Source organism: Urocitellus parryii, chromosome 3, assembly GCF_045843805.1.
Source record: "Urocitellus parryii isolate mUroPar1 chromosome 3, mUroPar1.hap1, whole genome shotgun sequence".
In the NCBI taxonomy this organism is placed as follows: domain Eukaryota; kingdom Metazoa; phylum Chordata; class Mammalia; order Rodentia; family Sciuridae; genus Urocitellus; species Urocitellus parryii.
The window spans coordinates 538,394-555,487 of NC_135533.1; the positions used below are offsets into that span (position 1 = coordinate 538,394).

Sequence of the window (17,094 nt, forward strand, 5' to 3'; positions counted from 1 at the left end):
ACACCAAAAATACAAACAACCCAATCAATAAGTGGGCTAAGGAGCGGAACAGACACTTCTCAGAAGATGATATAAAATCAATCAAATATTTGAAAAAATGTTCAACATCTCTAGTAATTAGAGAAATGCAAATTAAAACTGCTCTTTCATCTCTCTCCAGTCAAAATAGCAGTTACCAAGAATACAAGCAACAATAAGTATTGATGTGGTTGTGGAGGAAATGCACACTCATATATTGAGGTGGGACTGCAAACTGGTGCGGCCAATCTGGAAAGCAGTATGGAGATTCCTTGGAAAACTGGGAATGGAACCACCATTTGACCCAGCTATCCCACTCCTTGGTCTATACCCAAAAGACTTAAAAACAGCATACTACAGTGATGCAGCCACATCAATGTTCACAGCAGCAAAATTCACAATAGCCAAACTGTGGAACCAACCTAGATGCCCTTCAATAGATGAGTGGATAAAGAAACTGTGGTATATATACATAATGGAATATTATTCACCAATAAAAGAGACTAAAATTATGGCATTTGCAGGTAAATGGATGGAGTTAGAGAATATCATGCTAAGCGAAGTAAGCCAATCCCAAAAAACCAAAGGACAAATGTTTTCTCTGATAAGTAGATGCTAATCCACAATGGGGAGGGACATGGGTTGAGTGGAGGAACTTTGGATCGAGCAAAGGGGAGAGAGAGAAGGAGAGGGGGCATGGGGATAGGAGAGATGGACATAATTACTCTAGGTACATATGTGATCACACAAATGATGGGACCCTACTTCGTGTACAACCAGAAGTAAAAAATTGTGCTCCATTTGTGTACAATGAATCAAAGAACATTCTGCTGTCATGTATAACTGATTAGAATAAATGAAAAAATATTAAAAATCTAATTTAAAAAATGGACAAAAGACCTCAACAGACACCTCGCCAAATAGGATGCATGGGTGTCACACAAATGTCTGGAAAGGGCTCCCACCAGCCTCACGAGGAGGTGCCACTGTGCCCCTGGCAGGACACCAGGATCCAGTCTCTGGGGAGGACGTGGTGGCCCAGGAGTGCTGGTGGCTGAGGGAGGGAATGTCGACCGTGGTCCTATCCAATAAAGATTTCTTATATGCAAAAAAAGCAGACCCCAACTAACACCCCTCACCATGCCCCAGATTAGCAGAAGTGGAGCACAGACTTAACTATAAAATCTAGGATCACACAACTTCTAGAAGAAAACATAGGGGACACTGTTGGCAAAGCAGCTAAGCAAAAACTGGTTAGATGTGACACCAGACATAAAATCATAAAAGAAAAAGATTGATGATTGAATTTCATCAAATTTAAAATGTTTTCTGTCCTTCTAAGACAATGTTATGAGAAAAGATAACCAGATTGAGAGAAAGTATTTACAAAACCTGCCAGTTATACCCAGAATACACGAAAACACTCAGGACATAAAGGTCTGGGATTCAGCTCAGTGGTCAGGTACTTGCTTAGCTTGTGCAAGGCCCCAGGTTTAATCTCCAGAACAAAAGAAAAAAAAAAACCTTAATAAGGAAACAACCCAATAAAAAAAAAAAAAAAGGAAAAACCTTCAACAGATGTCACCCACACAGACTGAGGGTGATGAATAAATGTGGGCATGTGCTCGATGTCACCAGCCATTAAGGAAGGGAAGATCACCATGAGACATGTTTGTCAGAAGCCGCCCCAAAAGTTCCCGTGAGGTGCTGGTGAGGACGCAGAGTGCCTGAAACTCTCACACCCTGTGGCAGTGCACAATGGCTGACACTCTCGGATAGGCTCCTGGCACACTTACTCACAACCACCAACACCTGGAGTCAACCACAAGTCCAGAGTGGCTCCGGGGGAGCATCTACACAAGGGACACCTTCAGCAAAGCAGTGAGCGGCAACACGCAGCAGCATAGGAGTCTCCACACATGGCTACTGCACAAGTCCAGTGTTTTGACATCTGGACAACCCAGAGCCAGGACAGAACAAAATCAGTGGCCGGGAGGACCACAGCAGGGTTCTGAATGTGAAGAGAGAAGGGCAGGGACCAGAGAGACCGGCAGGAGTGAGTTGAGAGCCGGGGGCTGAGCCCTGGCAGCAGGGCTCCGGCCCCTCCGGGGAGGCACTGTGGCACTGGATCAGACAGCGGTCTGGGGCAGCCGCCCATGTAGTCAGTGTGGCCTCACACACAGTCACCTTCCGGGGCAGCAGGAACACAGCTATCATGACAACCAAACGAGCAGGTAGACACAAGGGGCTGGGGAGAGTGCTGTGGTGGTGGCAGGCTGGGTGACAGGAGACTGGCGTCCTGGGAGGGTGGCCGCTCTGGCCTGGCATCCCCAGGGGGAGACTACCCTCACTTTCCCACTGCCAGCACTAACCCACCATGCCACAGGCGCACACACACCATTGAACCCTCAGCTAACCTAAAACCACAAACCATCTTGTGGAGGATTTTAGGGAATCCACAAACTTAATATGAAGGAAGATTCCAATCATTCTTGGCTGCTGCATCAGGATTACTTGAGTAAATATTTTTTTCTACTTATCGAATGCCTCCCTTGCCTATGGATGGGATCCCAGCTGCTGGATAATCTGAATGAATAAATGCCAATCAATTTAAAACTTCAGTCTCCGCTCTGACGTGGCTTTCCAGAGACACCAGCTTGGCAGACATGACACTGACCGGTGGAAAACGTGGCTGTCCTGAAGGTCCAGCAGCAGTCACTCAGCTCAACATAACGGTGAATCCTGGAGTCTTCTCTTAGGTCCCACACCACCACTGAGCCATGTGCTGTTCCAGCAAACAGCAGAAATGCCTTCAGAGGGCTAAAGCAGCAACACGTGACCTGAAAGGAAAACCCGGGGGCTGACGCCTGGGCAGCAAGGGACTGGCCCACAGCAGTCGGGTCTGCTCGTCCCACACTGGCACCTGCTCACTTGACCCAGAGGGACATCCCAGGTGGCTGTGTCTGAGAAGCTGAAGGACCTAGTGAACGTAGATAGAATGCTTGGTTTCCTCAAATGGACAGTAGGGACAAAGTCCCCCTCTAGGACTTTGGGACTACATGATAGCCACGTGAGAGGTGCTCGACTGTCACTTCTTCTCAATGCAATTCACTGGGCTTCAAAACAGACCATTCCACCCCGAGTCACCTCAACTACACCCTGTGTTGCAAAAAGTTTTAACATTCAATTCCCTAAAACTGGTACCTGTGAAAGTTACTCCTCCCTATGGCTTTGGGAGAAATCAAGGAACACAAAAGTAGGACATTTTCCTAATTAAAGGGATATGAATGTGAAGGGGCAGCTCTTCCCCTGGACTGTCAGTAATCAGGAGCATAAACACATGAAGGAGGGCGTGCCCAAATAAGTGACAGGGGTGCAAAGCTACTTCAAGAAGCCTCAGGAAAACAGGAAACCTCCAACATGCCCCACAGCGCCAGCCAAGGAGGGAGTCCTAGGGTCCAGTGTCGTGCCCAGGTTGGCCAGTGCTTCCAGTAAGCCCACAACTACACTCACTTCCAAGTTCTCGACTGGCCAAGAGCCTGCTCTCTGACTCCTAGGACTCTCAATCTGAGTGGATCCTGTGAACTAAGAATTTCTGGAGTTGAAGCAAACACACCCCTGTGTCTTGCCGGCCCACAGCAGGGCTGAGGGGAGCTGTGCAAGATGGGAGTGACAGTGGGCTCTCCTCTTCTCAGCACCCCCAGCAAACACGCCTCTCCTCCTGCATATACCTTAGACTCACAAATCAGGACCTTCTGGGGCCCTGAAGGCTGCCAGATGTCCCATACACAGAGGATGTATCTGCAGTCCAACAGCTGGGCAGAGGCCTTTTCTGGTAGATCATGGACAGAGACCACGGTCTGCCTTTGTACTCGAGAGGCATGCAAGCAGGATACTTTTCGATCTGGGGGAAAAGATAAAAAAAGTATGTTTGCATCTTAGCAATTTGCTAGAATCCATGTTAAATTAACACCCAGAACCCTCAAATAAATTTCAACCTAATGAAGAAACAAACTGAACACACACTGGTAATGGCCACAGCCAAGGTGAGCACGTGACCTTCCAGCTGGCCATGCAGCCAGGGCATCACACCTCTTCTCAGCCACAAGCTTGCACTCAGGAATCAGCAGCTCAGGGCAGGAGGCGCAGGATTGAGCTACGCTGATCCCTTGTGAGGACATTACCCTTAGGAACCTCAGTTCTCTTAAAACAGCCTGCCAGGAACACAGCAGACTTGTCTCTTCCAGTGAGGTAGAGCTGAGCTCTGCTCCAGATGCTGCTGGATAATAGCAAATGGAACCAATTCCAGGCTTCCGTGTTGTTGGAGTTTGCTGTGCCCCCAAATCAGCAGAAGATGCTGACAGAGGGGAGAGAGCAGGATGTCAGGTAAAAGCTACTCAGTCACAGACAAACAGCACTGCAGGGAGGGAGGTGGGGAGCACAGAGGACTGTGCCAGGCCACCGAGGCATACATACCCCACACCCATGGATGCCACAGCCCACGACATCCAGACCTGGGCCACCCTGTCACAGGCATGCGGGCACAGCCCTCCTGGGCCCTCCACAGAAAATTCCAGGTCCTTCTCCAGAAAAAAAATGCCTTGATGGCTTTGTTCTTAACCATTTAACACGTGTAGAACCTGCTACCATCTCTATATTTTTTTGCTTGTTGTGCTGGGATTCCATCCATGAGCTCTGTGGGTTTATGGGCAATTTTCCACGGTGGTTCTCGGAAACACGTGCGCCATTCTATAGAGAGTTCTGCGGTTCAGTGCCAGCAGGAGGTCTGCACTCTGCCACTCCAGTGACCTCACCTGGCTCTGCGGGCCCAGGCCTCCGTTCCCTACAGCCTGCCTCCTCACCTGGCTTCACCAGGGAGGCCCCTCTCCAGAAGCTGTCTGTGGCCTCTCCATGGAAGGCCTCCCTTTCTAACACAGCCCAAGTCCTTGGTTAGCAGTCTGCAGTCTCTCTCAACACCAAAACCCAAGTTCCAGGAGGGCAGCATTTTTGCCCCACTCACTGCTGAATCCACCTGTCATGGTGCCTAGGACACTGTACACACCGAGCCCTCACCCAGGGACACATGCTTTAGGAGTGATGATAGCAGTGAGCAGATTCCACGGAGACTGAAATCACTGCATCTCACCACAGACTGGGAGAAAATGAGCCAAATCCTAAGTTCACAAAGGTGAAGCAACCCACCACTCTGTCAGATTCTTCTTCCCCATCTCATTTTCCTTCTTTTATCTCAATATTAATGTCACTAAAACACAAAAATTAGCAAACCAGAAAACCTCTGCTGACACTGGTGGTCATGAGAGATGCCAGGCACAGGTGTGAGCCAGGTTTCCTCTCTGCTGTCACTGTGCTCTGCATCAGCTCCAGACAGCAGCACACAGATTTACTATTCTGCTTCTCTGTGTGTGCTGCTGCGCTGTTAATGCTACAGGCACACAGATTTACTATTTTTCTAACAGGATCTTTTTTGTTTAAGATAAACAAAATGGAGAACGCAAAAACCATTTGACCCAGCTATCCCTCCCCTCGGTTTATACCCAAAGGACTTAAGAACAGCATACACAGGGACACAGCGACATCAATGATTATAGCAGCACAATTCACAATAGCTAAAGTGTGGAGCCAACCTAGATGCCCTTCAGTGGATGAATGAATAAAGAAAAATGTGGCATATATACACAATGGAATTTTACTTAGCAGTAAAAGAACACAAAATCATGGCATTTGCAGGAAAATGGATGGACTTGGAGAATATGTTAAGTGAAGTTAGCCAATCCCAAAAAACCAAATGTTTTCTCTGATGTAAAGAGGCTGACTCATAGTGGGGGTGGGGCAGGAAAATGGGAGCAATAGCCGAGCTCTAGATAGGGTAAAGGAGAGAGAGGGGGATGAGAGGGGGCATGGGGGTAAGAAAGAAGAGGGAATGCAATGGACATCATTACCCTAAGTACATGTATGAAGACACGAATGGTGTGACTCTACTTTGTGTACAACCAGAGACATGAAAAATTGTGCTCTATTTATGTAATATGAATTGAATTGCATTCTATTGTCATATATAAATAAAATAAAAAGAAGATAAACAAAATGCTCTCAAGGAATAGTAAGATTTATTTAAATTAAAGTAATTTTCGCAAACATTAAAGGACAGAGGAATGTACACAACCTACAAATAGCAGGCGGAAAAGAAGACATTTCTAGAACAAGTAGCACCAAATGCTCAGCCTCACACGTGCCTGAGAGCATGCTCACAGCCTGATCTCTTAAGGAGAAGCGACTTTGAGGCACTTTCCTCACAAACCTGGGCCACAATTGCCAAGAGTACCTCCCTAGACACTTTTTTCAAAGGTAAAATGTTATTAGCTAAAGAAATTTAAATACGGTCTTTGCAATTTCAGTTCATTTAAAATAATTTAATTACATGCCAACATGACTTCTTCTTTTTTTTTTAATATTTATTTTTCAGTTCTCAGCAGACACAACATCTTTGTTTGTATGTGGTGCTGAGGATCGTACCAGGGCCGCCCACATGCCAGATGAGCAGGCTCCCTTTTGAGCCACATCCCCAGCCCCCCAACATGACTTCTTTGCTAGTCTGGGATTCATTTGTTTAGCATTTACTTTCTATAGCCATGACTTACCTTAAACATGTAAATGAGTATCTCTGGGTCACAATGAGTGTCTCACACCTGTGTCTAAGTCAACAATGCAACACCCTCAAGCTATTCTAACTGTTTCATCAGAGAAATCAAAAGAAAATGAGTAAGTGAAGGAATAGATTCTGGAATTAAAACAAATATAGACAATCTCAGTTTTCATTCATTTAAATAATTTCATTATTTAAGTTACTAAAAGCTATCTTTGATCAGCAAAAAAATTGATAATCATAAATTTAACATACATATTTTGGAAAAAAACCCTAAATATTCACTTTTCAGTGTGGCACAAATAGAATCTGTCTCTATATACAATAAATTCTACTGCATTAAAATAGAAGTAAAACTAAAGATCATTCCATAAATATAAATGTTTACTGGTTGGACTAAAAACAAACTCACTGAAGACCCCTTACTTTCAAGAAATGGCAGGCCAGTGTCCACCTGAGAAGAGCTATCACTAATGCTCAGGGTGTGATCTGCAGCCCTGAGGCTCCAGACAGGCTCACCAGCCAAACGGTCCTCTTCCAGCAAAACAGCAACCACCTAGCAAAGATGGGGAAGCAGTCATTATGGTAAGAAGCTTACAGTATACAAGCTTTTCAAAATATTACTTTTCATCTTAAACATTTCTGTAAATAAATGCTTGGCTCCATGATGACACACACAAAAAAAATTTTAGGGCTGTGGTTGTGGCTCAGTGGTACAGAACTTGCCTAGTACAGAATTTCCCCTGGGTTCCATGAGAACCCAGGGGAATGTGAGTGAGGCAATGGGTTAGATTCTAAGCACAACAAATAAATAAATGAATAAACAATTTAAAAATTTTTTTTTAATGTACAGACAGGCGTGGTGGTGCATGCCTGCAATGACAGGAGCTTAGAAGACTGAGGCAGGAGGATCATGAGTTCAAAACCAGTCTTAGCAGCTATAAGGTGCTAAGCAACTCAGTGAGACCCTGTCTCTGAATAAAATAGAAAATAAGGCTGGGAAGGTGGCTCAGCGGTAAAGTGCTCCAGAGCTCAATCCCTGTACAAAAAATTTAAATAAATAAAAGTAAATTAAAATTTAGAAATGTATAGCTTTTTCTTCATAATAGCACAAATAAGAAAAAATATCAAAACATACATATGCCAAGGAAAAGCTATACTTTTTTCATATATGTTTTTTCACTAAATATACTGCTCAAAATTATGGAATTAAAAAAAACTCAAAATCTTAAATACCCTTCAACAACAAACACTGAAGAACCAACAGAACAACGGCTCTCTTTTTCAAAGGGTTGATAAATCAGCACAAAATAATGGCAAATGACAAGAATGGGTAACCCTAAGGATTTGAGAGATCAGAAGACAAAGAAGAAAACTTGGCATTGAGATGCAAAAGAAACCTTCACTAAGAACTATAGGAACAAAAAATAATGGAAAGATGTATTCCATATATATATATATATATATATATATATATATATATATATATATATATGTGTGTGTGTGTGTGTGTGTGTGTGTGTGTGTGATATTTCAAAATAAAATCTACTGCCATGTATAGGAAGGCAGGGAGGTTTAGGAACCCAGAGGAATACAGAGGGGAGGAGAGGCTCCATGAGAACCCAGGGGAATGGAGAGGGGAAGGAGGCTCCATGAGAACCCAGGGAAATGGAGAGGGGAAGGGAAGGTTCCATGAGAACCCAGGGGAATGGAGAGGGAAAGGGAGGCTCCATGAGAACCCAGGGGAATGGAGAGGGGAAGGAGGCTCCATGAGAACCCAGGGGAATGGAGAGGGGAAGGGAGGCTCCATGAGAACCCAGGGGAATGGAGAGGGGAGGAGAGGCTCCATGAGAACCCAGGGGAATGGAGAGGGGAAGGGGGCTCCATGAGAACCCAGGGGAATGGAGAGGGGAAGGGAGCTCCATGAGACCCAGGGGAATGGAGAGGGGAAGGGAGCTCCATGAGAACCCAGGGGAATGGAGAGGGGAAGGGAGCTCCATGAGAACCCAGGGGAATGGAGAGGGGAAGGGGGCTCCATGAGAACCCAGGGGAATGGAGAGGGGAAGGGAGCTCCATGAGAACCCAGGGGAATGGAGAGGGGAAGGGAGACTCCATGAGAACCCAGGGGAATGGAGAGGGGAGGAGAGGCTCCATGAGAACCCAGGGGAAGGGAGAGGGGAAGGGAGGCTCCATGAGAACCAGGGGAAGGGAGAGGGGAAGGGAGGCTCATTGAGAACCAGGGGAATGGAGAGGGGGAGGAGAGGCTCCATGAGAACCCAGGGGAATGGAGAGGGGAGGAGAGGCTCCATGAGAACCAGGGGAATGGAGAGGGGAAGGGAGGCTCCATGAGAACCCAGGGGAATGGAGAGGGGAAGGAGGCTCCATGAGAACCCAGGGGAATGGAGAGGGGGAGGAGGCTCCATGAGAACCCAGGGGAATGGAGAGGGGAGGAGAGGCTCCATGAGAACCCAGGGGAATGGAGAGGGGGAGGAGAGGCTCCATGAGAACCCAGGGGAATGGAGAGGGGAGGAGAGGCTCCATGAGAACCCAGGGGAATGGAGAGGGGAAGGGAGCTCCATGAGAACCCAGGGGAATGGAGAGGGGAGGAGAGGCTCCATGAGAACCCAGGGGAATGGAGAGGGGAGGAGAGGCTCCATGAGAACCCAGGGGAATGGAGAGGGGGAGGAGAGGCTCCATGAGAACCCAGGGGAATGGAGAGGGGAAGGAGGCTCCATGAGAACCCAGGGGAATGGAGAGGGGGAGGAGAGGCTCCATGAGAACCCAGGGGAATGGAGAGGGGAAGGGAGGTTCCATGAGAACCCAGGGGAATGGAGAGGGGAAGGGGAGGTTCCATGAGAACCCAGGGGAATGGAGAGGGGAAGGGAGCTCCATGAGAACCCAGGGGAATGGAGAGGGGAAGGGAGCTCCATGAGAACCCAGGGGAATGGAGAGGGGAAGGGAGGTTTCATGAGAACCCAGGGAATGGAGAGGGGAAGGAGGCTCCATGAGAACCCAGGGGAATGGAGAGGGGAAGGAGGCTCCATGAGAACCCAGGGGAATGGAGAGGGGAAGGGAGGCTCCATGAGAACCCAGGGGAATGGAGAGGGGAGGAGAGGCTCCATGAGAACCAGGGGAATGGAGAGGGGAAGGGAGGCTCCATGAGAACCCAGGGGAATGGAGAGGGGAAGGAGGCTCCATGAGAACCCAGGGGAATGGAGAGGGGGAGGAGGCTCCATGAGAACCCAGGGGAATGGAGAGGGGAGGAGAGGCTCCATGAGAACCCAGGGGAATGGAGAGGGGGAGGAGAGGCTCCATGAGAACCCAGGGGAATGGAGAGGGGAGGAGAGGCTCCATGAGAACCCAGGGGAATGGAGAGGGGAAGGGAGCTCCATGAGAACCCAGGGGAATGGAGAGGGGAGGAGAGGCTCCATGAGAACCCAGGGGAATGGAGAGGGGAGGAGAGGCTCCATGAGAACCCAGGGGAATGGAGAGGGGGAGGAGAGGCTCCATGAGAACCCAGGGGAATGGAGAGGGGAAGGGAGGCTCATTGAGAACCAGGGGAATGGAGAGGGGAAGGAGAGGCTCCATGAGAACCCAGGGGAATGGAGAGGGGAAGGGAGGTTCCATGAGAACCTAGGGGAATGGAGAGGGGAAGGGGAGGTTCCATGAGAACCCAGGGGAATGGAGAGGGGAAGGGAGCTCCATGAGAACCCAGGGGAATGGAGAGGGGAAGGGAGCTCCATGAGAACCAGGGGAATGGAGAGAGGAAGGGGAGGTTCCATGAGAACCCAGGGAATGGAGAGGGGAAGGGGGGCTCCATGAGAACCCAGGGGAATGGAGAGGGGAAGGGAGGCTCCATGAGAACCCAGGGGAATGGAGAGGGGAAGGGAGCCTCCATGAGAACCCAGGGGAATGGAGAGGGGAAGGAGGCTCCATGAGAACCCAGGGGAATGGAGAGGGGAAGGGAGGCTCCATGAGAACCCAGGGGAATGGAGAGGGGAAGGGGGCTCCATGAGAACCAGGGGAATGGAGAGGGGAAGGGAGGCTCCATGAGAACCCAGGGGAATGGAGAGGGGAAGGGGACTCCATGAGAACCAGAGGAATGGAGAGGGGAAGGGAGGCTCCATGAGAACCCAGGGGAATGGAGAGGGGAAGGGAGCTCCATGAGAACCCAGGGGAATGGAGAGGGGAAGGAGTCTCCATGAGAACCCAGGGGAATGGAGAGGGGAAGGAGGCTCCATGAGAACCCAGGGGAATGGATAGGGGAAGGGGAGGATCCATGAGAACCCAGGGGAATGGAGAGGGGAGGAGAGGCTCCATGAGAACCCAGGGGAATGGAGAGGGGGAGGAGAGGTTCCATGAGAACCCAGGGGAATGGAGAGGGGAAGGGGGCTCCATGAGAATCCAGGGGAATGGAGAGGGGAAGGGGGCTCCATGACAACCCAGGGGAATGGAGAGGGGAAGGGAGGCTCCATGAGAACCCAGAGTAATGGAGATGGGTAAGGAGGCTGGGCGAGTACTCTTCATAAGGCCGCAGAGTAAGCTGAAGGTTCAGTGAATACTGAGGGGAATGGAGAAGGTAAGACCTGCAAGGTTTTCTCTTTAGAAATGAGAGAACTGTTTTTAGCTGCAGGTGATTAGTGTTAAAGGAGCCACGTGTGATCAGGCATGATATATGGTGACTTTCCACCCTCTTCCTCTTACTCTGTATGCATCCCATTTCTCGCTCTCCCACTCTTTACAAGGGCTAGGTTTTAATCCCAAGACATTTACACTGACCAAGAATTAGATTGTAACAAAAAGATTCTGTCAAACTTCATCAGTGTTAATCCCTCATCCCAAGTAGCAGTGACGCTGTGATGCAGTAACTACCATGTGTTCAGTAATCATTGGGAGTCATGGATGTGATGTCATCAAAACAGCAATGTCATGTTCTTTAGCTCTGCTCTGATTTAAATTCTGATCACACATAATAAATTTATGAAACAACTGAGAAAATTTGAAGATTGACTTCTTATTTTATTTTTTAGAAATTATTCCTAATGACTTTTTAGAAAATCCTTTTCTTGAGTGAGTTATATAGAAAAGTTTATGGAGGGGTATTTATGATGATGGTGATTGTTATTGATGAGGTTGGTGGGGGCTTAAGGAGATGAGAAGGATATGTCGAACCAGATAATGTCCCTGAGGTAACCTGTGATGTGCAGAGCTTCACAATACTATTCCCTTCCTTGGTACATATTTTAACCCTAAGGAAAGTAAGTTTTAAAATATTATGAGTTGTATTATCTTCAAATAGCCTAGATTTATGCTTGCTTTGCCAACTTAATATTTTGATTCTTAGTCTATAGTTATTCTAAAATATAAGAAACTACTATTAAAATACAGAATCCAAATACACAGGTAGTACTACTAGTGGTATATAATACCTTCAGGGCATCATTTTGCATGTTGGTTTAATAAATGTAACACTAATATTTTGTTAGAAAACAATACCTGAAAATGAATACCTGATTCTGATGTATCTAACCCATTAAAGCTCCAGGGTTTCAGTAGCTTCTTTGTTTCTAATGCAACTTTATGCACTGGCACATAGAATAGAAAGTACTACAGAGTATACCTGACATGCTGCCCGGAGAAAGCTGGATAACCTTGGAGTGTCAATCTTGGGTACAACTGTAGCATCACAGAATTCCCGTTCTTTACTACCTAACAGATGACAGCAAATCAATACAATTGACTATAACATGGTCATACCTACAAATCTTTTGAGTCAAGATGTTACAGGTGAATAGTAAGAATCCTGAAGAAAAGTCAGAAAACTTTGCACTATATCCTGCAGATAGTTTAGTAATTTTTTCTAAAAATAACTGTATATTGTTTATGGGAAGTCTATAAATTCAACCTTACATAAATATCTCAAGAAAAGTCATGAAAGAGAATTAATTTACTATCTAAGTGTGTGAACATCCCTAATTCAAAATCTAAAACCTGAAACACTTATGGTCTCAAGCATTTAAGACAAAGGAAACTCACCTGCATGATTTTCTTAATGGGGTTTACCTGGGGAAAGGGAGCAGTTTGATTCCCTGCCATATGAGAAAATTCCTCAAGAAAAACAACCAATAATGTATGTCACATGTAAACAGCTGCACACCCAGCACGAGCCCTCTATTCCAGGGACCTCTGGTCTGTCTTGAGGGACATATCTGCAGACACCACCTAAAGAGTGACATCCTAAGGGCAGGGCGTGACACGCCCAGGTGGAGTGGGTGCCCCCAGTGCAGTCCTGAGCAGTGGTCGGGACTGCACCTTCCCAGGTCCAGACAGGCTCAGGTTTGAACCTTCTCCGTCAGCAGCTCCAATGCAGTCACTGCCTCACTGAGTCCATTTCTTTTAAAGAATACTATGTATTTCCATAGTCTAACACTAAGAACCATACAAAAGAGAAACACATAATAAGAAGGAACAAAAAAGGAAATAAGTTTCAAAACAAAAAAGAAAGAAAATAAGCAAAAATAAAACAAAAAGATTGTTAAGACAGCGGACATTCAACAGTCAATCACAAAGTTTTACCTCCATACACGATGGCACCTTCTCCTGGGTGCTGGGTCCACACATCCCTGGTCTCTATGTCTTCAGTCTGAGCGTCTCTGTCAACATTATCTTCATTATACTGAATGTATGCCTTAGAGACAAAGGTGTGTTGGAATTAATGTTTGGTCTCAATTTCAGAACAAATTTTCATTTGATGAAAATGACAAGATTTTTAAAAGATAATGATAAGTCTTGTGTTTGTGTCAAAAATAAGTATATCATGGCATAAACAACAATCATGCAAAGGCTGCTGGTGTCCAAGACATTTGATAAACATAGGTTTGATTTTCAACAGTGTTTCCAAAGTGTCACGTCCAACAATGTGCCTTCATTTTAAAAATACTACTTCCTTGCCTACACACATACTTCAAAATGTTCTGGCTTTGCAAAACCAAGCATAATTTTTGTGTTTCAAAAAGGTACCATGCTTCAATAAAGGCAGTTGTGTTACTAATCGCTTTGAGATTAGTTGAGAACAGGCGAAGAATCAGATAATCTGCTCAAGGTCCGAGTAAGTGAGCTGCCAGTCAGGATGCATGCTGTCGGCTACTAGGGCCACACTGTGGCCTTGCTGCTGTAATGAGGGTGCCCAGTAGACCAGGTGAAGACTGATAGTACCCATGTACATGGAAGACAGGACGTCTGCCTTCAAAACCCTGCCAGCCCTGACTATTTCTGGATCTAACTGGAATCAACTTAGTAGGAGGCTGAAGTTGTTTTCGAGAAGTCATGACATACATATAGTAAGTCCAAGAAAATTCACTAGGGCAAGGCGTAAAAATTAGTATGAAAAACTCATTAAAGAAATGTCTTGTGTTTATGTCAAAAATAAGTATATCATGGCATAAACAACAATCATGCAAAGGCTGCACTGGCCTTGCATGTGGCCTTGGTTAAGGCCTTGCCCTTGGCCCTTATTTAAGACATCTTATACTAACCTGCTTGGTATTTTTCTTCCCGAAGTTTCTGATATACATGTCGTATTCATTTACTGGTGGTAGATCCAAGAGAGAAAAAGTGAATGAGAAATCTAAGTCGATAAGCCGAAGTAGTTTTGTACTTCGTGTCCTTTAAAACAAATTGGAAATAAGACAAAGTTAAACTGAGAACACACATCGGGGTGCAGGGAGGATGAAAGGGGTCTATGGCTAGCTGCAGCAAACTGGCAAGGGCCCGACTTCTGTCCTGCCAGGCCGAGGCTGAGGTATTCAGTGGTTGTTGGAATGACCCAGTAAAAGTGCATGAATCTAGGTGTGTGGCCTCCTGAAGCTGCTGGGCTCTTGGTCCCTCTGGTCCCCTGCTAAGCCATGCAGCTTGCTGCACCTGCCACCAGCTGCCTTCATATCCTCCCTGTGGTCAGCACCTACAGTGGCTTTGTTCTCCTGACTGGATCAAGTTATATGTGACCTCCCAGGACCTGTACCCAGACCCAGCCATGCACCAGCCTACAGCTGCCCAGGCACAGCAACTGCCCTGCTGACCATCAAGCTTGCATCCTCTCACTTTACAAAATAAAATTTCATCTCATATTTATATGCGTCCAAACAACACACTGTATAGTTTGGATCATATGAGTTAGAAAAACTGTGTTGAACCATATGCAACTTGAATCAGGTTTTGTAAAAAGCTTAGCCACACAGCAGGAGCTTCAGTGGGGCTCAGAATATAAGGGCAACAAAACTGTGGTGAAGCTGCTATTTTATTAATGATTTATGTGTTCACTCAGCAAATAGCTATTGAGTGTTACTAAGGCCATGCACTGAGCAAGTGACGTAAATTTTAGACCTGCTTTTTTAAAAATTATTTTTTTCATTATTTTCAGTCCCATTTAGGTTTAATACAATAGACTTGACTTCAGAATATAAATTTCTAAATTTTCCAAATTCACAAATTTACATTAATTACAAGGTTGGACTTCAATATCTGGCAGCTCTGGGTTCAAAACTCAGCTCTACAATTCAATAGCTGTTAACCTTGAGCCTCAATTCTTATCTGGATTTGGGGTGACACCTGAGGAGCACAGCACCTAGTGGTTCCTTATAAAAATAAACTGTAGCTGGGCGCAGTGGTATATGTCTGTGATCCCAGTGGCTTGGGGGGCTGAGGCAGGAGAACTGCAAGTTCAAAGCCAGCCTCAGGCTGGGCGTGGTGGCACACACCTGTAATCCCAACAGCTGGGAAGGAGGACCATGCATTTAAAGCCAACCTCGGCAACTTAGCAAGGCACTTAGCAAATCAGTGAGATCCTGTCGCTAAAGAAAATATTTTAAAAAAAGGGCTGGGGACATAGCTCAGTGGTTAAATGCCCGTGGATTCAAAAAAATAAAAATAAAAACAAGTTGTAACACGTGTTTCCTGAGAGCAGCACTCTCGCATCTGGAAGTGGAGGTAAAGAACATGCACTCTCAGGCTTCCTTCAGGTGAGCGAGCGAGGCCTTGTCAAGTTGCAGGGCCACACAAACCAGGCTCATCTGCTTAGCGGGATTCTGACCTGACGCCCACAAATGTGCGACTGGGATTCTGCGTCAGCCAGAGTAGACCGTGAACTCCAGGGCCCTTCTAACAGCCGCAAGCGGAGGCTGAGGGTCCAGTAGAGACCACAGAAGTGTGGAGCAGATCACCCCCACACCCAAACAGGCACACCGAAAATAAACTGGAAGCTCTGCTTGCAAAGTCCCCGGAGCCCCTCAGCACCCCCGCCGTCTCCCCGCACACCTACTTCTGCTTAAGGGCCTGAATCCGGCTCTTCTGACGGTGCGAGGCTGTGGCAAAGTCCACAAAAATTCCACAAACGGGGGCTCTGGACGGGGAACTGTTCACATCTACACAAGAAAAAAGAAAAAGTTATTTGTGTGACAGTGAAATATTTCCTTCAAGCAAAAGAAAAAATTAAGAGTAAAACAATCAGAAGCACACGTAACAATCTATTCGATAAGCTCTTTGCTGGATGCTGATAGCACACTGATAATGCCCCATAGGTGGACATCTAGAGGCCTATTCCTTCCTATTGTACAAAGAACTTTCAGACAAGGCAAAATTTACTGGTCACCTATGCTATATACTAATCACATTAAGAGTTTTAGAAATATTTAAGAGTATATATAGGATACAGTCCTCTATCCCAACCCCACCCATCCACTCTGAAATAATAATAAATGAAGATTACAAAGTAGTCTCCCTTAATTGTGCCTTTACATTCTGAGGTTTTAGTTACCCACAGTCAACCATGGTATGAAAACATTAAACAGAAAATTCCAAAAATAAGTAAATCATAAATTTCAAAATATATGTTATTCTCACTGTGGCAGGATGAAATCTCACACTGTCTGGCCTGGCACGAAGCATTCCTCGGCACAGTATCCACACTGTATGCACTACCCACCCTCGCATCACTGAATGGCTGTCTGTTATCAGATGGACTATCTTGGTGTCACAGTGCTTGTCTTCAAGTGACCTTTATTTTACTTACAATGATCCAAAAGCAAAAGAGTAGTGGTTCTGGCAATCTGGATATACCAAAGAGAAGCTTTAAAGTGCTCCCTTTAAGTGAAAAGGAGACTCTTCTCCACTTTAGGAAAGCAAGTCTCAGGCCAAGTTGTTAGATCTGGGTGAAAAACAAATCTGTCCACAAAAATGTGAAGAAGGAAATAGGAGTACTGCTTCTTTTGCTGTCACACCTCAACCTGCAGAAGTCCCAGCCACAGTGCATCCCAGGGGCCTAGTTAAGATGGAAAAGGTTTAAAATACTTGTGGGTAGAAGGCAGGAACATGTTCCAAGGACAGCAGCAAGCTGCAGCAGAAGCCTGAAGCCCGGG

The 17,094-nt window shown here is 46.2% G+C and overlaps 1 protein-coding gene across 1 annotated transcript in view; it reads right to left on the reverse strand.

The window, feature by feature from the left end:
• Dync2i1 (dynein 2 intermediate chain 1) overlaps nucleotides 1-17,094 on the reverse strand; it is a 64,369-nt gene that overhangs the window by 14,609 nt on the left and 32,666 nt on the right. The window contains exons 10-16 of the mRNA XM_026380009.2: nucleotides 15,999-16,101; nucleotides 14,218-14,347; nucleotides 13,259-13,370; nucleotides 12,303-12,391; nucleotides 7,109-7,238; nucleotides 3,750-3,922; nucleotides 2,696-2,858 (exon numbers count right to left, since the gene is read on the reverse strand). Of these exons, the coding sequence (XP_026235794.2) occupies nucleotides 2,696-2,858; nucleotides 3,750-3,922; nucleotides 7,109-7,238; nucleotides 12,303-12,391; nucleotides 13,259-13,370; nucleotides 14,218-14,347; nucleotides 15,999-16,101 (900 nt within the window). The remainder of the gene's footprint in view (nucleotides 1-2,695; nucleotides 2,859-3,749; nucleotides 3,923-7,108; nucleotides 7,239-12,302; nucleotides 12,392-13,258; nucleotides 13,371-14,217; nucleotides 14,348-15,998; nucleotides 16,102-17,094) is intronic.